Source organism: Galeopterus variegatus, unplaced genomic scaffold, assembly GCF_000696425.1.
Source record: "Galeopterus variegatus unplaced genomic scaffold, G_variegatus-3.0.2 Scaffold3931, whole genome shotgun sequence".
Lineage (NCBI taxonomy): Eukaryota > Metazoa > Chordata > Mammalia > Dermoptera > Cynocephalidae > Galeopterus > Galeopterus variegatus.
The window spans coordinates 93259-116043 of record NW_007730042.1 but is presented as its reverse complement, the minus strand read 5'-3'; the positions used below and the strand labels follow the sequence as shown (position 1 = coordinate 116043).

Below are 22785 nucleotides of genomic sequence, written 5' to 3'. Positions count from 1 at the left end.
CCCTACGATGCCCTCCACATGCAGCCCCTGCACCCCCGCTAACAGCCACGGGCTTTCACCACTCACGGGCCAGACCTGCGGATGCCCAGATTGTGACAGACACAGGATAAAGCCTTTGCAACCCAGTTCAAATACGTATTCAATCCTTATTGTATGCCAACACGTGTGCACAGGTCCCAGGGAAAAATGAAAGTGCAGGCCCCTTGTTTTCATAAATGATTAAGAATTTCAAAAAGGTGGGAGTGAAGCATTGAACACTTCTAAGCAGGGGGTCCTATGTGACTGCACAGGTTATGTGTTTGTGAAGCCAGCCTGGTCAGTGCTTTACACACCTGGTTTCATTTAACTCCCACAATTACCTGATCAAGAACATGTGCCCTGTGAGGCTCAAGGAAGTTAAATGACTTACCCAAGGTCATATAGCTAGTAAATTTCTGTTGCTTATAACAGAATACCTGAAACTTGGTAATTTATCAAGAAACAGAATTTATTTCTTACAGTTTGGGAGGCTGGGAAGTCCAAGGTCCAGGGGGCACAGCTGGTGAGGGCTTCTTCCTGTTGGGGACTCTGCAGAGTCCTGAGGCCGTGCCGGGCATCACATGGCAAGAGAGCTGAGCTAGCAGGCTTTTTCCTCCACTCATAAAGCTACCGGTCTCTCCCATAATGATCCATTGATCCATGAATGGATTAATCCATTCATAATGCATAGCCCTCTGATTCAATCACCTCCCAGTAAGGGAGCCAGGATTTTGAACTGACACCAAGCCGGAGCTCATAACCACTATGTGGTTGCCACTCCCAGTGAGCACCGGTGACGAGGCAAGACTTTCAAGAGCTACAAGGAGGCTCATTTATTCCCAGCAATGGGCAACATGGCCAGATCTCATGGGGCCCAAATCCTAGGAACCTGTTGTCTATGAGGAACTCAGCTGTGCAGAGCAAACTTGGTCCCCATCAAAGCCAGGCTTCACTTTACTCTTCAGTTCAGTGAAGATCTGATCAGAGGCTGGAGGACTCTTCTCTCCAAGAGCCATGGGTGCTGGCTGGGAGACTGTCACCTCTGACTTTCCCAGAGCCTCTTGAGTAGGGGCTTTTGAGCAGGAATGCCACTACTGTCTGCCTGCCTGTCTAATCTTTTTCTTTTCATTCCCAAAGAACCAGCGGCGTAGAGGCAAGGGGCATGATGGCCTTTACCAGGTAAGAGCCACTGGCCTTCCTTACCAGGGTGGCACTATCTGTCAAGGGGTGAGGTCAAGACTCCCATGTTTTTCTTGCTGGTGGCACCAGCTCTTGCCAACAGCTGGGCAGGGCAAGCCCAGGGCACTCATTTAGGCTAGTGGCAACTCCTCTGTCAATAAGTCCCTTGGGCAGGGCCAGGACTCAGCCATTCAAGCAAATGATTTGGAGGCTGTGGGAGCCCCAGGCATTGATTGGCCATGGCAGACACAGCAGCAGCTGCCCAGAGGGTGTGCAGTCTCCCCAAAGGGACAGATGTAGGCAAAGGATGCCACACAAGTGAAGTCCTGCCTCTTTGTTTGTGGCTCTGCACCCTCGCAGAAGCCACCCTCTGCCTTGTATCCACAGACCTAATGAGATGTGAGAATGAGTGGGAAGACTGAAGAAAATAAAGTTAAGAAAAATGACAACTTCAAAAAGAAAATGTTACTGTAGTCAGGTGCCTGGTTTGTACAAATCAGTGCAAATAATTATGAAAACTCAGTGCAGTCAAGCTACTCGTCTACAATATGACCCCCAGTGGGTTCTCATTTCTCTCCTTCTGGCTCCCCTGGGCTGGCTGTTGAGAGCTTGCTCTTCTGACCCCCAAGTGTCAGGATGTCAGGCTTGCTTGGGTTCAGAGACATTAAAAGGGCCCAGAAACTCACCTGTGTGTGGCTGCTGTTGATGCATCTCAGTGACCTTGCCTGGGACCTTGCCTGCCTGTTCCCCGGCAACAAGGGGCTCAGGGAGGGAGGCCGGGAAGACACCACTTTCTGTCTCCCTGGGACAAGTCCAGGCTTCCTGTAGGCTCAGGCATCAGGGACAGCAGATTCTCTGAAGCAGGCCTGGGCCCTTTCCCCTGATTCCACCTCAGTCTTCATTTGAGGTGGGGGACACCCCTTCCTCTTTGATCCGACAGGAATTTGCCTGGGCTGTATGGTGCAGCACTTGGGAAGCTGGGAGGAGGGGTGAGAATTTAGGTGGAAAGGAGGTGCTGCCAGGCCATTCCCAGCAGGGCACAGAACCCCTCTCTCCTGCAGCCCTCTCAGCAAAGGCTCCCTACCTGTAGCATGAGGGGGCTCTTCCTGGGCCTCTGGAAGGTGGGTGGGAGGTCTCGGGGCTGCGCTGCAGAGGACACCAGTTGGCCTCCAAGTCAGCTCTGCCCACCCAGGCTCCTGCCCCACTCTTGTTGTCTGATTTGCTTCCACCAGGGTCTCAGCACAGCCACCAAGGACACCTACGATGCCCTCCACATGCAGACCCTGCACCCCCGCTAACAGCCACGGGCTTTCACCACTCACGGGCCAGACCTGCGGATGCCCAGATTGTGACAGACACAGGATAAAGCCTTTGCAACCCAGTTCACTCATATTTCTCAGCCACCAAAGTATTCTTCTTTATGAACAAGATGGTTCAAGTTGTAGCATTTGGTCATATCCAATTCCAAACTAGCACACACAGAATATTGTCCCTGGACTCTTTAAGGAGTATGCCCCCCAAGGTATGGCCTTCTTCTAGGGTCTTCTGGTTTGCTGGTGACTGGGCAGGCTGCTCTCCTGGCAGCTCCACACCTTCACCTGGGAGCCCGTCACACTCCCTCTCACAGCTGAATTGTTAAGTCTGTGTTTTGTAAAGTCCACAGAGAAACCCCAAATGTTGCCAAAGTCCTCATAGTCTGTACTGTTCTGTCAGTGTCTGAGTGGCTTTGCTCCTGCTGTAAATTTGGTTTCTGTTGTCAACCTTCCCCTCATTTCAAGGTAATCCGCAGTTGGCTGCGTTGCAGCTACCTGTGAAAAGGCTGAGCAGAGTGCAGATGGGAAGGGGCCGAGGCAACTGTGCACTCTCGAAGGGGCTGGAGAAAGGAAGCAGTGAATGGAGAAGGGGTGGGAGCAGGGAGGGGTCATGAAGGGTCAGCTAGAGCCCCCTGAGGGCAGCAAGAGGGTCCTTCTTCTATCAGGCCCATGTTCCATGTCATCGAACTTGTGTGTCGGGCACTACGGGAGCCAGAAGATAAGACTGTCCTTGGCTTTGTGGAGCTCACATTCTTAGAGGGGAGATGAGCTGTGCACCAACTTGTATAAAAACAGAGTAAGTCTCATTATAGAGGGTGCCTGAAGCACAGGGCGAGCAAGAGAAGGGAGCAAGATGCTTTCTTCCCATGCACACGCTGATGGAATGACAAACCCATCCTGCGAAGGTCTCAGAGGCAGACTCAGCAGCATACAGACCTGGGAAAAGTCACCACACCAGTACTGGAACACTTCTGTGAAATTAAAGGGCACATGGCCATGGATAGAAAACCCTCCTACTCTGCTTGGTATTAATTTATACTAGCTTGCTAAAGCCTTACTATTTTGCATAATAAATGCTTCAGTAAAAATGCTGCTTTACTCGAAATTTTATTTCAGCAGTCAAGCTTGATCAGTAATTTAGTCATCAGGAAATCAGCATGTTGACCTTGTAGGGATGGGAATCTTCTGGTTCTCAAGAGAAATCTAGGGGCCCAGAATGCTGCTGTGGGGGTGGCATCTGGGCTGGGTGGCTGTGCCTCAGGACAGAGAGAGCAGTGCTTGGTGGGTTGCAGTGTTGCAGCATGGGCCTGGGCTTATGCCAGAACCCAGAGGGGGTGATGGGAAGGGAGCCCTGCTGCATGGTGCCTAGCGTGTGGAGTGCAAGGAGAGAGGCCAGCCTCACATTCAGGCACCGGCAAGAGGCAACGCTGTGAGCAGAGGGTGTCTGGGAGTTACCAACAGCAACAGAAGCCACATCACAAAGTCTCAGTCCACAGGGTTTGGGAGAGGGATGGAGGACAACACAGGTGTTTCAGGTCAGTTTCCCTCACAAAAGGTGGCCCTGTCCCCAGCAGCATTTCCTCTAAACGTAGTGGCCGTAACTTGTTAAGCTCACCAATTAATATTGCACAACGACTTTGAAATCACTACCTTGACTTTTTCAAAGAAGTCCAAGGCCCTAACTGTTAGAAGCCCCTGAAAGTTTGAGATTCTAACAGGAGCAATGTACATCACTGCCACACACATATAACAACTCAGACACCTCACGAGAAGGCATTCGATGTGTAACCTGGCCTCCTCAGGGAATTCTGCTACTCACTGGGCTTTTAAAACTGAAGGCTGGTTCATCGATCAATCAAAGTCAGTGAGCCTACGAAAAAAAAAACAAAAAACAAAAAACAAAAAAACAAAGTCAGTGAGCCTAATACCTAGGGTTTGGCCTAGACCTAATTTCAAGGTAGGCTGAGTTATGGCTGTCTTGAAAATAAGAGTTTGACCCAATTCTGTCAAACACATCTCAAGAGGCAAGGAGGAAAGCTGCAGTGAGCTATGGGTGCTGAAGCTAACCTGGGGTGTGGATGTGGGAGCTACATGGGAGATAACCATACAGAGAAAGCAAGTTGGGGGAGAAGCAAGCAGATGTGCTGACGGAAGCAGAGCTGGGAAACCAGAGTTCCTGAGAGAACGAAGCCGTGGATCCAACATGAGAGTGACTATCCCTGGAATCGCCAGGATTCCTTCCCTTCCTGAGGTCTGGCAGTGCCCTCTCCAAAGCATGGGCATTGTAAGGTAAGATGTACTATCAACTTATTTCAAGGGAAAAAACACTACTACACTAAACATAAACATCCACCATAAGATGCAGCCTTGTTTCACATGTTAAAATGTGAAGATGTGTGTCTTAGAATCAAGGAAATGTGGAATTCCACTTGTATTAAGGAACTGAGATTTTATATAAATTAAGATGGAAGCTTTCAGTATTTTTCAAAAGTACATCACTTGAATGTCACTGAACTCAGGTAGGATGTGGATATTTCTGATCACTTTTCTCTTCTTAGAGTAAGATTCAAGGTTATTCTTGGAATAAGACCCAAGGTTCATGGTTTATAAACAGTGATACTCAAACACCAAAAGCCAGGCTTGACAGGGAATAAAGGGCAGATGACCAACTTAGCTAAGAGGGCAACTCCAGAGGTAATTTTAAGCCTTGTCATTTGGCCAGCTGTTTAGCTGTAGGCCTCATTCTGTTCATGAATAACAGGTGATGTGTTTTGGTGGCTTGGTGCTGGACATTTCAGTTGTTGGTCAACAACCCATAACAGCCCTAAATACAGATGTCCTATAACTTCAACCCCTAGTCTTTGGAGAGAGAAACAGCTCTCCAAAGAGAAAAGAGTAAGGGCAGATATTACTCACATCCTCCCACAGGTAATTCAGCTTCGTATATACCCCTGAAAGAGGGTTATGATATAACAACCTTTTAAAAAGGGACTAAAGGGTGAGAGAGTCTAATCAGCTTATCCTCATTCCTTAGGATGTGATAAATGGGTTTTGCTTGCTAAAGTCTTTCTCATGTTAGCGAGAATGCCTCTACCAAACAAGATTTGTGTTAAAAATTTGAAATTATTTTAAGAAAGTAACTTCACAAACTTCAATGCAAGCTATAACTGTAAGGGATGGGATGGGAAAAAATGAGAAGTTCTTTGACGCAGGAGCAGAGAAGAGAACCCAATATTTGTCTTCCCAATTTGGTACCTTTATAAGACAGCAAGCACATTTTGAGACATGGCTCCCTCCAGCTTCTAATTCAAGGACAACAGACATAGATTGTCAGCACGTGATAGACAGGGATACTTCCCAAAGTTCTTCAACAAGCTGAAGTTTGCTCTCTACAGGAAATTCATTTTAAGATTCAAATTTTCCTTTTTATGAAATCAACAAATTGTATTGACACTAAATGTTAAGTAGTATAATAAGTCAGAGGAAGCTAAATTGTGCACCCTCAAACAGAAGAACCAGATGCCAAGTTCAGGATTAGCTTCCTTCAGAGGATCCCCCCAGAGAATGAATGTTCAGGACTTTGCATGAAATGCTACAGGGGCATGGCAGTTTAAACGATAAACTTGGAAAAGTCGAGTTCAATTCCAGTTCTGCAATCAAATACACAGTGAAATGAGAACTTTGAAGAGTTCTTTTGCAGGATCAATCAAGGGTCTGCGTGTTTGATCACACAAAGCTCTCAGGTCTGAAGGAGACTACTGCTACTCAACTCAAGGTCCCACTAAACCACACTGAGGGTCTTGGGAGGGAGAAATGCAGTGGCCACAGCTCATCAAGGGGCACAGGAGGAAGCCTGTGTGGGGTGGGAGAGGAAGCAATGTGTTTACAGTGATTCTGGGGTTCCTAAGGACCTGCTGGAAAAGATAATTTGGAAGGCTTAAACAAGCAGTCTGTGAGAATATATGTGTGAAGCATCCAGAATACCAAAAAAGCAACTCCAGAGAAACTCAAACAATGTGAAAACACTTGGAAAACGGTTTAATGATGTTTTACAACAGAAATGAACTGTACAGTTACAGTAAGTTTAATATATATATAAAAAATTACAGCAGACAAATGCATCTACACAAAATCTACCATTTCATTCTGATTCACTGTCATCTATACAATCTCTCCCAGGCCTACAGCCCCTGCAGGCAGCCCCAGGAGGGGGAATCACATAAAGGGCACTTTTAAAGAGACAGCACCGCTCATATTCCCCACCACCTCCTCAGGACTCGGGAGGTATCAGCTAATTCCCCAAAATGTAAAGTTGCTTATTGTTTCAGGTTTTCAAAACCAAGAAAACATGTGTTTCCCAGGGGCACAGATAACAAGGTCCAGCACTCCAAGTTATCAGCTGATTCTTATAAAACATTCCTATGAGAGAAATGGCTAAACAGGCACTCTGGGACAGTGAGGCTACACAATAGCCACCCAGATTGCAAAGTTACCTAAGGAGAAATGTAAAAGGACTCCCAATAAACTACTTAGGAATTGTCACTGCCTCATTAAAGCTGCTGGACAATTTTGGAAAGAATCATTTACACCACATTTTAAGTTTCCACAAAGAAGAACTCAAACTCACATTTTAAAGTACATAAAACAAAAAGTTTTGGGAGGCCAAGGGCCAATTCCCCTTGTGTCCCTCCCTTGACAACAGTGGAAAAACACCCCTGAATCAAATTAATAAAAAAAAAAGAAGAAGAAGAAAAAAAAGGTGGGGGAGTTAAGATATTTAAAGACAGAAAGAAAACATCTTTAGAAAAACACGATCACTGTCTCTTTAAAACAAAACAAATCCCGGTTGGGAACAGTAATCAGCAAATATGCAATCCAAATTGACACCTGGTGGAAGATTATCATTGGATATTATGTACACTCAGAACTTTTTCATTTTCTTTTTTATTATGAACACCTAGGCAGTGAAAACTGGTATGTTAATACATACAGACACACACCCAAAACATACAAAAATACTATTATTTCAAACTACTAAGGACAGTTCAATTATTTTCATGCTATGACTTTAAGAGCATTACACTGAAACAAACAAGAAGTTAAACGACATTTTTTAATATCCCAGAAATATACCAAAATATACATCTAAGCTTTGGAATTACTGAGGTTAGACTAATGCAAGTGCTGGGTAATCGTACTTAATACACAAGTCTAAGGTTCTGCAGGAAAGAAATTATCTTTGGTATCTGCATCAGGCTAATATTATTAACATTTGGATTTTGCTTTGGGATAGAGCTTGTATGACCCTAGAACCAAATACCCCCTCCCCCAATCAACTGAGATTAAAAAGATCCATGTAAAAAGTTCCTTCATTTGCAATCCCCCCACCCCCTAAGTTAAAAAGTCACAGGCATCTACCTAGCACAAAAGGTTGTGAAATACGATGCATAGTTGCACAGTGGTGCTGCAAAAAGGAAACAAAACTACAATAAGGAGAAATGATAATCTTGATAATCTTTCTGCATGTTTTCTCACAAACAGGACAGCCGCTTCCAAGCAGTTCCAGTAAAGGAAAAGAGAAAAAAGGCTCAGAAGGGCACCTCAGCGTGTATTCACCCAGCCCTCAGAGGTTCAAGCACCCAGCAGAGCAGCCAATCTTGCGCCAGTGTCTTCAACTACCCCCCACTCTGTGGAGTCCATGGGCTGGTCAGCAGCAGCTCCCACCCGCCTTAGTCCCTCTGCTAAGTCCCCATGGTGACCATGGTTGTTATAGTGTGGATTATGGTGGTGATGAGTTTTGTCTTTTGTTTTGGAAAACCTAAAATGCCAATTTGTTCCATGGCATGCTCACAAGTTGGCAAGGGCCAAAGCTACCGAGCACGCACCTGCGCAAAACCCCGGAATGTGGAAACCAGCTTGCCTACCAGTTTTGTCTTTTGTTTTGGAAAACCTAAAATGCCAATTTGTTCCATGGCATGCTCACAAGTTGGCAAGAGCCAAAGCTACCGAGCACGCACCTGCGCAAAACCCCGGAATGTGGAAACCAGCTTGCCTACCCTTTCTGAGCCGGTCAGAGGTCCCTCCACCTGCCCCTGGCCCCACTCTTTAATCGCCAGGACGCCACAGACTGGACTGATGCTGAAGACTTCCCTTTTCTTTGGTTTTTTTGTTTGTTTTGAGTTTATACAATCATTAAGAAATCTTTGGTTTTGGCTGGAAATTTAAAAAACAAAACAAAACAAAACAAAGAAACCACCCTCCCCTGGCGTATAGCAGCAGTTTTATGACCTGGCTAAGCTTTTTTTCAACACTGGGGGTGGGAGTTGAAGGTTGGGAACTACATTCAAAGAAAAGGTAAAAGGGCTGGGGATGCAGCTTCTAGAGAGCCCATTGGATATAAGATTGTCAAATAATAATAATATTAATAATAATAATAAACTTAAATATTTGGATTTCTTTTTTGGTCATGTCAAAGGAAAAAAAGTGAAATGTGTATATGCAGCAGTCAGCTTAGAGGAGCCTTTGGTGTCTTCCCTTCTACCCAAAGTCCTGAAAATAAACAGAACCCTGAGGCCTCAGAGTGGAAGGGGATGACCTCTACCCGACCAGGGAAAAGGCAAGTAGAGATGTTGATATGAGGCCAGCAGTCAGAAATATGGGGTGGGCTGAGGGTGCCGACAACTGGCCAGCCCCTAAAGGCAGGATGGCGGGGGAAGCAGATGTTAAGAGACCTGTGAAGACCCCTTGCAACAAAAAGAAATAGAAGATTGCAATTTGCCCTCAGTTTGCAGTAGCTTTTACGCGGCGACATTCAGAGGCTTTAGGGGGTCCCACCCCAGGCTACAGGTCCCGTGATGCTATAGGCCAGAGTTCAACATCACTGAGAGGAGGGAGGGCAGACTTGGCAACTCTGTAGGGTTTAGAGACAGTTAAAGCAAGTTACTCAGTCATGAGTCAGAAATGAGGTATACAACAGCTCCTGGACCTGTGGTGGGTAGAAAATCCCACACTTGCTCACCTAGCCTTTGCTACTACCACAGATGAGGGGGTGGAAGGGTGAATATGGGAGAGGGCGTGTCCTCACAGAGGGAGACCTCCTGTGGACCGAGTAGTGCACACATGCCCACGCAAGTAGAGGTCAGAAGCTGGGAGACGTCAGTCTTTCCCTCCCGCAACCTGATCTTAGGGAGACACACCATTTATGTTGCTGAAAGCCAGTGTCATAACATGGCTGCAAAGACTTATCCTCCCTCCCTTTCTCCAACTGTTTCCAGTTTTAAACTCAACCAGGCTGGCATTAGCCCACTCTACTCTTAGAAGGAATGGAACCAAAGACATGGTGCCCCCCATCTGCCTACAGCTGCAGCCTTTCCTAACAGACACTGTCATTTTAGCTTCTGAAAGTGCATCTCCTTTCCTCCTATATTTTTCAGACCTTGAGACACTGTTAGGCCTGGGTGGGAGCACACAGTCTTTTCTCTACTTGGCTCTGTCCTTTTTCATTAAAGATTTCCCAATTTTAAGGAAGTAAGTGTTTGGAAGTTTCATTTTTTAAACAGCATTGTATCCAGCTGTCTGCCTGCAGACTTTGGAATATAATGTGTGAGAACTCAATGCCACTGCCAATTTATGAAAGCATTAAGCTGCTTTTGTGAAGTTGTGGTCAACTTGGTGATGAACAAGTAAATAAAGAAAACATGAGAAAACTTTGCAGCAGATCTCAACTTTTTTTTTTTTTTACAGTAAATTAGTTTTGGGGTCTTAACTTTTTGACAGTGTCCTGGGTTTGAACCAGAAGGTGGCACTGGGTGGTGGAGCCCTGTGCAGAATGGGCAGATTCAAGGACACAGAAAGAATCATAAACCACATCTTCCCTCCCCAGCCCCAGGGAGCTTCACTTCTGTGCTCAGTGTGGTGCTCATTCATGCACACCTTGTCTTCCCATAATTTTTGTTTCAAGTGCTCTTATCTTCAATATCCCTATTACCTACTTATAAACAGACCTAGCACTTTGAAAAGTCACATAATATTAATACCACTTTCACATAATGTCAGGACAATAAGATTATTAGTAAAGCTTTCATAAAGTTCTGCAACCTGATCATTTTTTGATGGACTATTAAGAGAGCAATATATTTCTTTCCCTCTCTCCCTTTCTGTATGCTATCGATAATACACAAAATATCAATAAAGTACCAAAACAATGAAATACTCAACTCCCTGGAGCCCATATATAAAAAACATTTTGGAATAAAACAGCTCTAAAGAAGAGTAGGGGAAGATCTTTTGGTTTTCCATGTAATCCTGCTCTTGAAAATGCTTATTCTTTACAAGAGACAGAACAGAGAAAGCACATCTAGTGTCTGAATTCAAATAGGCTGTACTCACTCTTAAGTATTAGATACAGGGAAATAAAGAAAAGAATTCTACCTCATCTTTTGCCTTCCCCAAATTTTAAGCAATTCCAAGAACATCACTGCTACACTGAGCCACTCTATCCATCTTTACACAGCCAGCAGAGCAAAACAAAACATCTCTTTTCCAAAGCCAGGATAATCAACAAAACTTCCTTCAAAAAGGGGTAAGGAAAGGGAAGGAGAGAGACAAAGTAAGCTTTCCCAAATTTCAGCTTCTTGCTCCTATTCCCTCTGCCTGTATTGAAAACATAAGGTAAGCAATGACATAGCAGTGTCTTTGGTATCCAAACCAAATCCCACGTAAGTTCTGTGAGATGGATCGTTTATTTAAAAAAATAGCCTTATTTGGAGATATAGTCTACATCTGAACTCAGGGAGCCAAAAATTTGTCTCAAAGAGTATGCGCAGAAAGGTCTCAATTTTTCCTAAACTGGCATCATTTCTCATTCACATTCCCATCAAACAATATTCTCCTAGATCCCACCAACCAATCCTTAAAGGTCACACCTTATCATACATGTGAGGCAAGGAAGTATTCAACTTCTTGATTTGGTTTTTCTTCTGTTGTGTTTTTAGTCTAGACAGAACTAGTCTTGGTATGAGAAAAGAAAGTAAGGTTTTAAAATGTTGTGCTAACACAACATTCAGTAACTTGACAGAGGACAACAAAAAGAACGTGTTTAACTTTAATTTTCCTAGATTAAGATATACCAATCACTCACCTCTCCATTCCTATCCAAATTAATTGGTGCATGTCTATTTCTGCCTCTATTTCTCAACCACACACCCAGACATTCACACATCCATCCTTTACCTAAGCTTTTGCTATGTACAGAGGTAATGAATCATTAGGAGAGGCTGGCAGGGACTGGGAGGCATGGGCAGCCACAGAAAGGGATATAAATGCACCCTTAGGGACCCTGAACCTACTGGATACCTTATATGTTACCTGCATGCACCACACGCTGTGCTGCCGATCAGACCACAGAAAGGCCAACAAATCCCAAACCCAATCACAGGGAAAATCAAGTTTCCTTTGGCAAGACAGATATAAGGAAAAACAACTAAACACACATGAACGTTTTCCTTCTAACATAATCAACTTCTCCTCTTCCCCCAACCCAACCCTCCCTAACCCTATAAATTGTAACCTATAAACAGGATCCCAAATACATACAGCATTAATCATGTTTATCAATCATAATAAACATTAATTCAACTAAATGCTACAGCTAGAATTATTTCCACTATTTATAAAGTTTATTTATTTATTTGGTTTTTAGTATAAAACCAGTTTGCAACAATACTAAACTATGCTGAGGTATTTTATGAAGGTGCCAGAAGCTAGCTGTTACCCATGAGAGCATTATCCTCACAGATTAAGGTACCACTATTCAAAGAGAAAAAGAAGAAAAGGAAACGAGGAAGGGAGGTCCATATTACGGAATCAACATGAGATTCACTCAAATTTACTGCTTTTAACAAAGGCCAACAATAGAAGAGCCAAAACAAGGAACTACTACTTCATGAACAAGGATGGTCAGAAGAAAACAACAGTTCACAAACTATACAGGGAACCAGGTACAAAATGTACAACTCTGAGAAAAAACATATTCTCTGTCCTTCTGGTGGACTCCTTTCAAACACGTTACTAGAAATCACAGGGGTGTCCCATTTAATCTCTTTAGATTAAGGAAAGGATGAAGCAGAATAGAATTCATATCAGCCTTTTTGATAAAGGAAATTTACCCTACTCCTGTCCAAGTTTACATTTGTGTTGTGTGCACTGTCCATGAAACCTTATATAATAGCCGGTCTTAACTATTCTTCCTGGAGGAATGGCAAAGAATTTTTTCCTTCTCAAAAGTGAAGGTAAATGCTAAGATTTACCATTTTATATAGTGTCATCCTCAAAACGTTATAAAACTGAAAATGACTTCAAAACAGCCGGGACTATGGTGACATGAACAGTGTCACACGTTAAATGCTTTTCACACACACACACAAAAGTGAACTCATAATAGTTAGGAGTAAAGCAACCCACCAATTCTTGCCCTTTCGGATAATTTTAAATTTTAGGTCTTTAGTCTTTTTCTCCCAGTAGTTATCGGTCATCTTGTAACGTTTTCAGTTCTAACAAACAGGGTTTGAAGAATAAACAAACTTTAAATTTGTCAAATTTAATGAGAAAGTATTTGACCAAACTCTCCTAATGAACTGTTGAGGCCCTTCTTGAACTGAGGGTTCTCAAAGTGCAGACTGGTCTTGGGGGGGCGGGGGGAGTCCGCAGAGGCGGAGGCAAAGCAGACTGCCAGCATGAGGTCCCTGCCACACCCTGTGGTCAGGTCCACCAACTTCTCCCCGGCATCACGTTTCCTTTCTTGGGGAGAAACCAAAAAAAAAGAGCCTTCTCCTCTGTCTTCCTATCTCAACGATCTTACTTTTTTCTTGGTCAAGAAAGTTTTGTGAGGATGACATGGTTTGGGAACAACTTTAGGCTATGAACTACAGAGAATTTCCTCTGTAAGCCAAGTGTTTACAGCTGTGATGTTTTCCATCAGGATTTATAACATTAAAAATTGACATGAATTTCCTATACTGTGAATGTATCTGGCTTTTCCAGCAAGTTAAATAGAAAATTTAATGTTAAAGATTGGGCAGAATTTAAACACCATGTCGAGCAAATATCTGTGCTTCTTGATAATATAGACAAGATTTCCCCTATCTTCCCTAAAAATGAGGGGTAATGGGACAAAATGACATTAAAAAGAGGTATAATTGTGCTCTTTTTCTCAACAATAAATGAATGATGGAGAAGAAATTGGCAAGCTGATCTCACTAAAAATCTTTTAATTAATTTTGTTTTCCCTTATTTCAAGAAAAAAAAAAAGATTGTTAATTTCTAATAATGCTACCATAAAGTATAAATAGGTATGGTCTTACACAAAATCAAAGTTTGATTCCTTTGGTTCCATTTCTTGAGTAACAAGTTGAGTAAATTGGGATGGTATTGATCTTTCTGATAATAAATAAAAAGAAGTGTGTATTATCAGTTAATGTATACATACAATTTTTTTCTTAATTCTAAAAAGCTGCCTACAGAACTTCAGAAACATTTAAACTAATATAGCACTCAACTTATTTCTTAGAACAATAACATTGTTCCTGTGAGAAGCCCTTTTTTAGGTCTTTCTGCTCTGTCCTTCAGATTTACACAGGGTATAAATGAAGTTCATGACCAAATTACACCGCTTATGATTAGCAGGATTCAATTACATTCACCACTCCCTAGGGAGGGCCCATTACCATGGGCAAATATAGTATCACTATAAATGCATTTAGAATTAGTCTTTGGCTTAATATGTGTTAACCAAATTCAGGGATGAAATAAAACTTGCATAAACATTAAGGGGTTAAAAAGAATGACAGAATGAATTGTGATGACCTAACTGGCCTTTCCTCTTCTAAATGCAAAAAGTCTACCACACACCTCTTTTTGGTCAAATGCCTCCTTCAGTTTCCAGACTCTCCCATATAAGGTGGCTAAAAGTTAAGCCTGAGTACCTTAGCTTAGGAGATAGTTCATTCAATTCAAAAAGCATTTCTTGAGATGATAAAAAAAGATTATATGAAGTAAAAAAGGACAAATGTGTTCATGAAGCAATATAATCAGTAGAATATCTAGGGATGCTGATTGGAAGTTGATTTTCAACTAAATACCCACCAAACAGGCTATATTAGTGTTTCATGTGTACATGTATAAATGTACCTTTCATTTCACAACTTATTTTTAAATCAGTGAAAAAAGAGAAAATTTTTCTAAAAATTATCATTGTCTAAAGATTCATTTCTTCTTTTAAACACAGATTTTTATACTGGTTTAAGGTCTACCCTCATCAAGTGATCCACACACAAAAAAAGACAGAATCCCCTTCTTCCAAATTGACTAGAGAATACAGACAGGGCAGGGAATAAAAGACCATTGTACTGACATTTAAAAGCTTAGTATCTTCCTTAATAGTAAAGTCTGTCTGTTGGTGAATTTTATTTGGGAAAGGGATCATTTTTTTTAACCACATAGAAAAACAAAACAAAACAGCCTTTCCTTGCCCTTCCCATTGGGCTTGAGTCCCTTGGGACTCAACACTTCCTTTGGTAGCAATTTTGGGAAATTAATGCTATAACCTCTAATCAGTATAGTGGGTATCAGCATTTCCCTCCCTGAATCCTTCCTCCTAACTTTCACTACTCCCAAGGGGGGGAACTCATTACTATGGGCAGCTACAGTATCACTGATGGACCTAAAATTATTTGCACAGACTAAAGTTAGAGATGTCAAGTCAGGATAAAAGATTAAGTTTAACTACAACAGAGAAAAAGCAGATGGAGAGGAGAGAAATTAGTAACTGACACTGCCATTCTATTTACACACCAACCTAAATAAACTAGTTAAAAATCAAGGTAATGTCTGCCCAGAGGATATAACAATTTATCAACATAAAAGATTAAAAAACAAGCAGCAACTTTTATATAAAATTAATAAAGACAAACGAAAAAGAAATTGTCAGTAGCTTCTATCTCCTCAATGTGTCTGAACTGCATGTTATAAACTAGTCCATTAGTACAGCAGCTTGCTAAAAATTGACTTTGGTTCAAGCTTAGTTAAAAAAAATAAAAAAAACATTAAAAACAAAACAAAACACACCACACAAAAATGGTGGATGGACATCTATTAGTTTCCCTGCTTGCAGTTCACTGATTTTGGAGGAATTTTAGGGAAGGTGAAGGGTACGAGGAGGAAATTTAGGGGTGGCAATTAAATACTTTGTGAAAAAACAAGACAGAAAGAACTAAAGAAAAATTTTAAAGGGGACTAAAATGTTTCTGATCTTTTAATATTAATGTTGACTGTCTCCCACTTGAATCACAAACAAAAGTACACAATGTGTCTATATTACTGTTTTTTAAAAAAATGGTGGAGAGAGACACAAATACACAGAATCCAAGCTCTCTCCTGGACACAAGCAAAGCAATCAGAACAAAAGTCACCTGTAAGCGCTCTTTCAACCCCCAGTTTGAAAGGGGGAAAAAGTGCAGTCTTGAGACTACTGGACACTGAAGCCACCACTCAGACACCAAATGGGAACCTTAACTCCAATTAAGAAGGGGAACTTAGATGAACTGCATTGCAGTGATCCAGTCTTTTGGGAAATTTTTTGGTACAGATAGCATAATAACAGGACTTTAACAAAAAGGGGAATTTAATCTCCAAGTTATCCTCATTTCTCTTCATCCCCTTTCACAAGCTCTTCCTTTTCAATGGGCTCATTTACATAGTCTAGAAACACCCTGAAAACAGTTACAGGAGCTAATTACTTTCTACATTGAATAAAGAGACGTGTATTGCCATTCAAACCTACCTAGCAGGAGCATCACAAACAAACCAAGGAGATACTTGAGGTGTGTACAAAGTTCTTGCTCAACGCCCTTCTTCAAAGGTTCTACAGATCCTATGGCTGGCTAAAAGTGCCTCCTTTAGTCAGAGAACCAAGGAGAATCTCAGGGTTGGAGGAATTGATAAGCCACCCAGTGGAAAGGAAGTTTACGGCTCTCCAGAGAAAAAGGTGGTAACCTTAGACTCTTCTCATCACACTTCTTTTGGATATATAGCCGATGGAAAATAGTCTAGTAAAATTCCTTCAGATAATAAAAGAAGGGAAAAATTTCTCAATTTCAATAGGTCAATTTGTTCTTTGTCAAGTTAGCTAAAGGAGGTTTGGATGAAAATCTTCCATAAAATGGAAAAAAACAAGCAAACAAACACACCAACAGTAGGAGCATTTTTCAGAAGATAAGAAATCAAGAGAACCACCAAGTCAGGTGTCTGCAGTAGTCTTTGCTCTTCAGAACCAAATCCTGCCCTGCACATGTACAACTGTTCCCACTGAAAGTAGCAGAAAGCAGCATTGTTACAGCACGGGATCTGGGCCTCAGGGTCATTCAATGATTTGGGGGTGAGTGAGAGCTACAGTTCAGCAGGAATTCCTTCCTACACAAAAGTGCTCCAAAGGCACCACCTGATGGGGGCAGGGGACGTGTGTGGAGTGGGAGTGTTTGCACACACAGTCTTCAGCTTCTGCACCAAGCTCTTGCATAAGTGGCAAAAGAAAATAATTTTCTAGCACCTCTGTAAGAGTCATCAAGGATAAGGAAACCAGCAAGAACATTCCCCATAGTTAAGTACGTAAGTCTCCCCTTACCCCCAAACCCTCCCTCCCCACAGTGTGGGAGCTCACTGAAATAGGATCCAGGAGCAAGAGATAAACATGTCCAAACTATATATATATATAAAAACAATAACAACAATAATAATAGAGATACAGTAATACAGGCCTGCCTAAATTGTACCAGTTAAGAAAGGAACCCCAACACAATTGATACGATTATAAACACCTTGTTATGACTTAATGGCCTGTACAACAGACCTATAAAAATGATTTTTTTAAGAAAAAAAGAAATTTAGACAAACAAGAAATCCCCTTCCTATATTGGAATTTGGTAACCCACCTTAACTTGTCATCATGACTGCTGGAAATGGTAAGTAGTCCTTTCACTTTTTTTTTGTTTGTTTTTGATTTTTGTTTCTGTTTTTTTTGTGTTTTTTTTGTTTGTTTAATTTTTGGTTAGAAAGTTCTCCAATCCATGAAGCAATCCTGAAAAGACAGTGTTTTATTACAAAATTAGGCAAATGTTGTCCCGCTTCCATCCTTTTTTTTTTTTTTTTTCTGGTATGTGTTTTTTCTTCTCTCCCTTGCCCTCACAACACGGCGAGAGGAAGCCAATCACATATTTCAGTTTATTAACCTGGCTGGCAGCCCAATCACACTGCACAGTGAAAAAGGCTAGTGGCAGCCCAGCTCTGCCCAGTTCACTGTGCCTTGGAGGCGGTGGTGGTGGTGGAAGCAGCCCCGCTGGCAGAGGCCACTGTGAAGAGAGAGTTCTGGATGGACTCAGCTGAGGTGGAGGTGGCGTGAAGGCTGGCTACAGGTGCAGAGTTCCCTGCGGAGGCTGCGGCAGCAGAAACCAAGCTAACTGGGTTGCTGGTGAGCAGAGAGAGGTTCTGAGGGTTCAGGAACAGAGGGGCAGTTACGATGTTCGGGGCTCCTCCTGCATTGGCAAATACCAGGTTCCCAGTTGCATCCAGTGACGTTATTGGAAGAGAGCCACCAGAAGCAAGAGCTACAGACAAAAACCCCAAAAGCAGGCAGAAAGGAGAATGTTAACATCATCAAAGAGAAACCAAATAACACAACAAGTCTTCTGAGTTTTCCTACAACTCAGCCAGCAGAAAATAGTACAGACCTTCACTGATATTTTTTTTCTCAGTCACAGTGCAATATTGACACCAATTAAAGTTTATTTATACAGTCAGCCCTCCATATCCATGGGTTCTAACTCTGTGGATTCAATCAACCTCAGATCAAAAATATTTGAGAAAAAAAAAAAAAAACCCAATAAAAACAAAAATAAAAAATAATGCAAATTAAAAACCAATACAGTATAAGAATGACCTATATAGTATTTCCCAATAAAAAAAAATAAAAAATAATGCAAATTAAAAACCAATACAGTATAAGAATGACCTATATAGTATTTACACTGTATTAGGTATTATGAGTAATCTAGAGATGACTTAAAGTACTCGGGAGGATATGCATAGGTCATATATTAATACTCCCCATTTTATATCATGGACTTGAGCATCCATGGATTTTGGTATCCATGGGGGGTAGGTCCTGGAACCAATTTCCCACAGATATTGAAAAACGACTGTCATTTTGAAGATCTTAAAGAACTAAAAAATCTAATTTAACAAGCATGAACAGGGTAGGTTAGAGAAGAGCTAATAAGAACAAAATGAATCAAAGAGTCACATTTCTGTCTTGAAATCTCAAGTATATTTCATTTACCTACAAATATCTGTTAAATTAATAATTTTGTCTTTAATGAAGATTGCTAATTTTAAACTACCTCCATTCAAAAGACAAACTAAAGTAATTAGAGCATTAAAAATATATTTAGCTTTTATCAAACCAGCTGGCATTATTGATAAATTTGAGCAAACACTTTATAGCATGATATACAAGATGAAAACTATATTCTGAGAAGGCTTTAGTTCTCAAATAATTATATATCACCAAATAAAGAAAAAGGTCTGATTAATTGTTCACTTCCTGAGGCAAAACGTTTGATTTCTATGACTCGTGCAAGGGAGATTGATGAGTCTACTGCAGGAGGAAACCAAAGACATAATGATGTAGGTGGCCCTCAGTGGATGATCTAAGGCTAAGACTTGCTTTAAGGGGTGAAAATCTTTCTATGATGCTGTTGCTTCTCCACAGAAGACATCATCAAAATTTATTTAAAATAACCGGGACTCTCATTTAATATCCTGTTACCTGACAACACCCCCAAATCTCCCCACCCATATAACTACCTCCACCTGCAGATTTGAGGGTTTTTCTAATGGCATTAAAAACTTGGTTGATTTCTTACATAATAAATAGCTGAGGGAACACCCCTGACTTTGGACATAATCATACAAATAGTACAGAAGAGTGAGTCTTGGTGCAGCTTGAAGTTTTCTGACATTCTAGGCTGTGGACCATAAACCAGTCTAGATCTTCCCAGACAGTGTCTAATCTATAGTCAGTCATGTCCTGGGGAAAGCATTTTGCCTTTGTAGAAGAATCCCCACGTCCCAAAGATTCTCTCTGATGCAGGAGAAAATGTGATTTATCACAAATCTTATTCCAGAAAGAAACCCTTGTGTAACAAAAGCTTTATAGATCTAACCATCAATTTGGGTTATGATTTAGTCAATCAAAGACAATATAATGTAAGGTAACCTATGCCATGATTTGGTTTTGCCTGTAATTAACATTCTCTCTGTACAATTGTTAGAGATATGAGCCATGAAACACTGATCTTATCTGAGGGCGGCTAACAGCTTATTTTTGGGCCCCAAAATTCGTGTTTAAGCACAAACTATTTTAAGAAAAAAATATTCTCTAATTAATATAGTGATGTCTTTCAAATTGTTTCCCTGAGTCACATAACATCAAGCATCTTCTGACCCAAAGCTTAGATGCTAAACAAGGCAAACCTTTACTATATGGAATCAATATTGCCCTGGATAACATGCTAAAAGGCTGAAAGAGACCCAAACGGGCTTGGAAAAGAGACATTATAATCCAAAAGAATATATGCTCTACACTGAGGGGAACATAAAAAAGGGCAGAGCATAATAAGAATTATAAGTACACTTGAAGTCTGCCTGATGTGCCCCAGTGTTAATTCATTATAAGACTTTCCCATACATGACTCTCTTAGGGGTAGGGATAGGGATTGCTGAATCTTACTTGGTCAAGCTGGCCTGGAGATAGGTTTTACATGAATGCCTGTATAAATATAACAGGAGGGGGAAATCTGCCTCCAACTCTATTCACATAAGAAGATAAATGTCAGCATAAAAGTCCTGACTTCTTACAATATACCAAACTAAGTATATTTCTTGTTCTTACTCACAAACACCTACATACTTTTCCTACAAAAAGCTTTTTACAAGGATATTTTCTTGATTCTCAAGAGCAAGTCAGTCAGCATTCGACTATCTTTCCCTATTACCTTCACTTCTAGGAAAGCAGGCTTCTTCCACTGAACGAACGAACACACACACACACACACACACACACACACACACACACACACACACACACACACAAACAGATTCTACTGACCTTGAATAGTTGCCAGTGTACTGTTGCTCATAAGAGCTGGGCTGAGAGCACCGCCCAGGGTCCCTGGATTGAGACTGAGTAAGGCACCTCTGCAAGTCCAAACGAAGGGTCACTTTATTACCATACAGACACATCTGTCAGTTTGACAACACATCCAAAAGGATAAGATAAAGGAAAATTCAGCTGGGGAGGTACATAAATATTTGTTATTTTCCATTACTCTTATATGGTTTGGTTAGTGCTTCTGCGTTACTGCTTTCCTTGATGCTTACTTGTACAAACAAGGTTATGATCCGCATGGAACATAAAACTTTTTCAACGATTTTGACTCTGCTTTGAATTACTTCTCTTTTTTCCAAAACAAAAGAAAGAACCCCAGAGAAAAGGATATATTTACAAGGAAATTCTTATAATGTGCTTGACAATAATTATATAAAATTACTGAGGCAATATATGTATTTAGTATATATATACTGTATATTTAATATATATAATTATATATGAAATCTCATGACTACATCTCTTATTTATGTTTGAGAATTAGAAAGCAGACAGTTGAGAGAGTTTAATGGAGAGAGCATACGAATAGTAGTTAGGAATTCTGGGCTTTCTTCTTGGCCCCATCTCTGAGGTATTAGTCACTTGGTGTGCTGGGTCTTCATCTGGAAGTAAAGGTATGACTACAGCCCTTTTCAGGATGTTAAGAAACTTGAGTTCAACTATAATCAAATTCTTTGCATCACTACAGAGCAGTCTATTTCAAAGAGATTATTGCTCTAAACAGATATTTTTTTTTCATTTAAGATGGTGATTGGTAAAAGGGCCATGAAAATCGATTACAATGCATAATGTTGACTACACTGATTTGAACATCACATACAGCACATAAGTACTGATATTCAATGCTATACCCCACAGATATGTACAATCAACTACGTTCCAATAAAAATAAATAAATAAATAAATAAATTTTTAAGGTTTCCTCAATTCCTTCCAAAAAAAAAAAGATAGTGATGGAAAGTCTCCCCTATGAATAACTCCAGGGATGATCTCCTAGTTGTTTCTCAGATGTGAAGGAGATGAGAAAGCTCCTTACCCAGCTGCGAACTGTGAGGGTGCCATCAGGCCTGGGTTTAGTCCCGCAGCAGCAGCCATGGCAGCAAGACTGGCATTTGCTGGCAACTGTGCAGCTCCCTGGAGGGCGGCAGCTGCTGCTGTTTGCAAGCCTGATGCTGTCACCATCACCTGGCTGGTCCCAAGAGGGGAGGACAAAGGAGTGGAGGTGGTCTGCGTTGTGCTGGTCTCACTGGCACTGGATGCCTCAGAGATGGAGGCTGAGGCAGAAGGGGAGGGACTCAGAGAAGGGGATGTAACTGCTGAGGAGGCTGGAGGTGCTGTGGAAATCACAGTCGCTGTGTTGTTGGAGGTGGTGTCTGTAGTGCCTGAAGAAAGAACTGGATTAGAAAATGACCTTCTGTAAATGGTTTTGGAAGAATGGTGGCTTTATTCAGCCATACTGTAGAATCAATGGAATGATTAATTTACCATCCAGTAACCTCTAATTTCTTTTTATTAACCTAGATTAGTATTTCTATGGAAATTAATCAGAAAAACAAACATTCTAGAAACCAAAGTTATGAAACCTACTTCAAGAGACAAGAGTGATAAAGTAACCATGAAAGAGAGAACAGTTTTCCATTGCCAATTTCCTATGTAAAAAAACAAAAGAAAGAATCACAGAAGCTCTAATTATGGAATATAATTGCTCTGGGGAAGAAACATATAAGCAAAAATAGAAAGCTTCTGGAAAACTCCTTTTCGTTCAGAAATCTCTTTAGTAGTCTCCATAGAAAAAATCAAAACAATGACAAGAAAAACTGAAAATTACATACTGTTCTAAAAATAAGTATAACAATATACATTGAAATAGTATAAAAATGGGGCCGGCCCGGTGGTGCACTGGATAAGTGCGCCGCTTGGGGAGCGCGGCAGCGCTCCCGCCCGAGGGTTCAGATCCCACATACAGACCGGTTCCCGCTCACTGGCTGAGTGAGGCGT

General features: G+C 41.4%; 2 protein-coding genes across 3 annotated transcripts in view; one reads left to right on the top strand and one right to left on the bottom strand.

The window, feature by feature from the left end:
• CD247 (CD247 molecule) overlaps positions 1-3598 on the top strand; it is a 9972-nt gene extending 6374 nt beyond the window's left edge. The window contains exons 7-8 of the mRNA XM_008586313.1: positions 1156-1197; positions 2430-3598. Of these exons, the coding sequence (XP_008584535.1) occupies positions 1156-1197; positions 2430-2495 (108 nt within the window). The 3' untranslated portion in view covers positions 2496-3598. The remainder of the gene's footprint in view (positions 1-1155; positions 1198-2429) is intronic.
• Positions 3599-15712: 12114 nt separating this feature from the next.
• The window catches only part of POU2F1 (POU class 2 homeobox 1), a 79493-nt gene continuing 72420 nt past the window's right edge, over positions 15713-22785 (bottom strand). For both annotated transcript variants that reach the window (XM_008586311.1, XM_008586312.1), the window contains 3 exons: positions 21824-22169; positions 20728-20816; positions 15713-18166 (listed from right to left, as the gene is read on the bottom strand). In XM_008586311.1, coding sequence (XP_008584533.1) covers positions 17856-18166; positions 20728-20816; positions 21824-22169 — 746 coding nt within the window. In that variant the 3' untranslated portion in view covers positions 15713-17855. The remainder of the gene's footprint in view (positions 18167-20727; positions 20817-21823; positions 22170-22785) is intronic.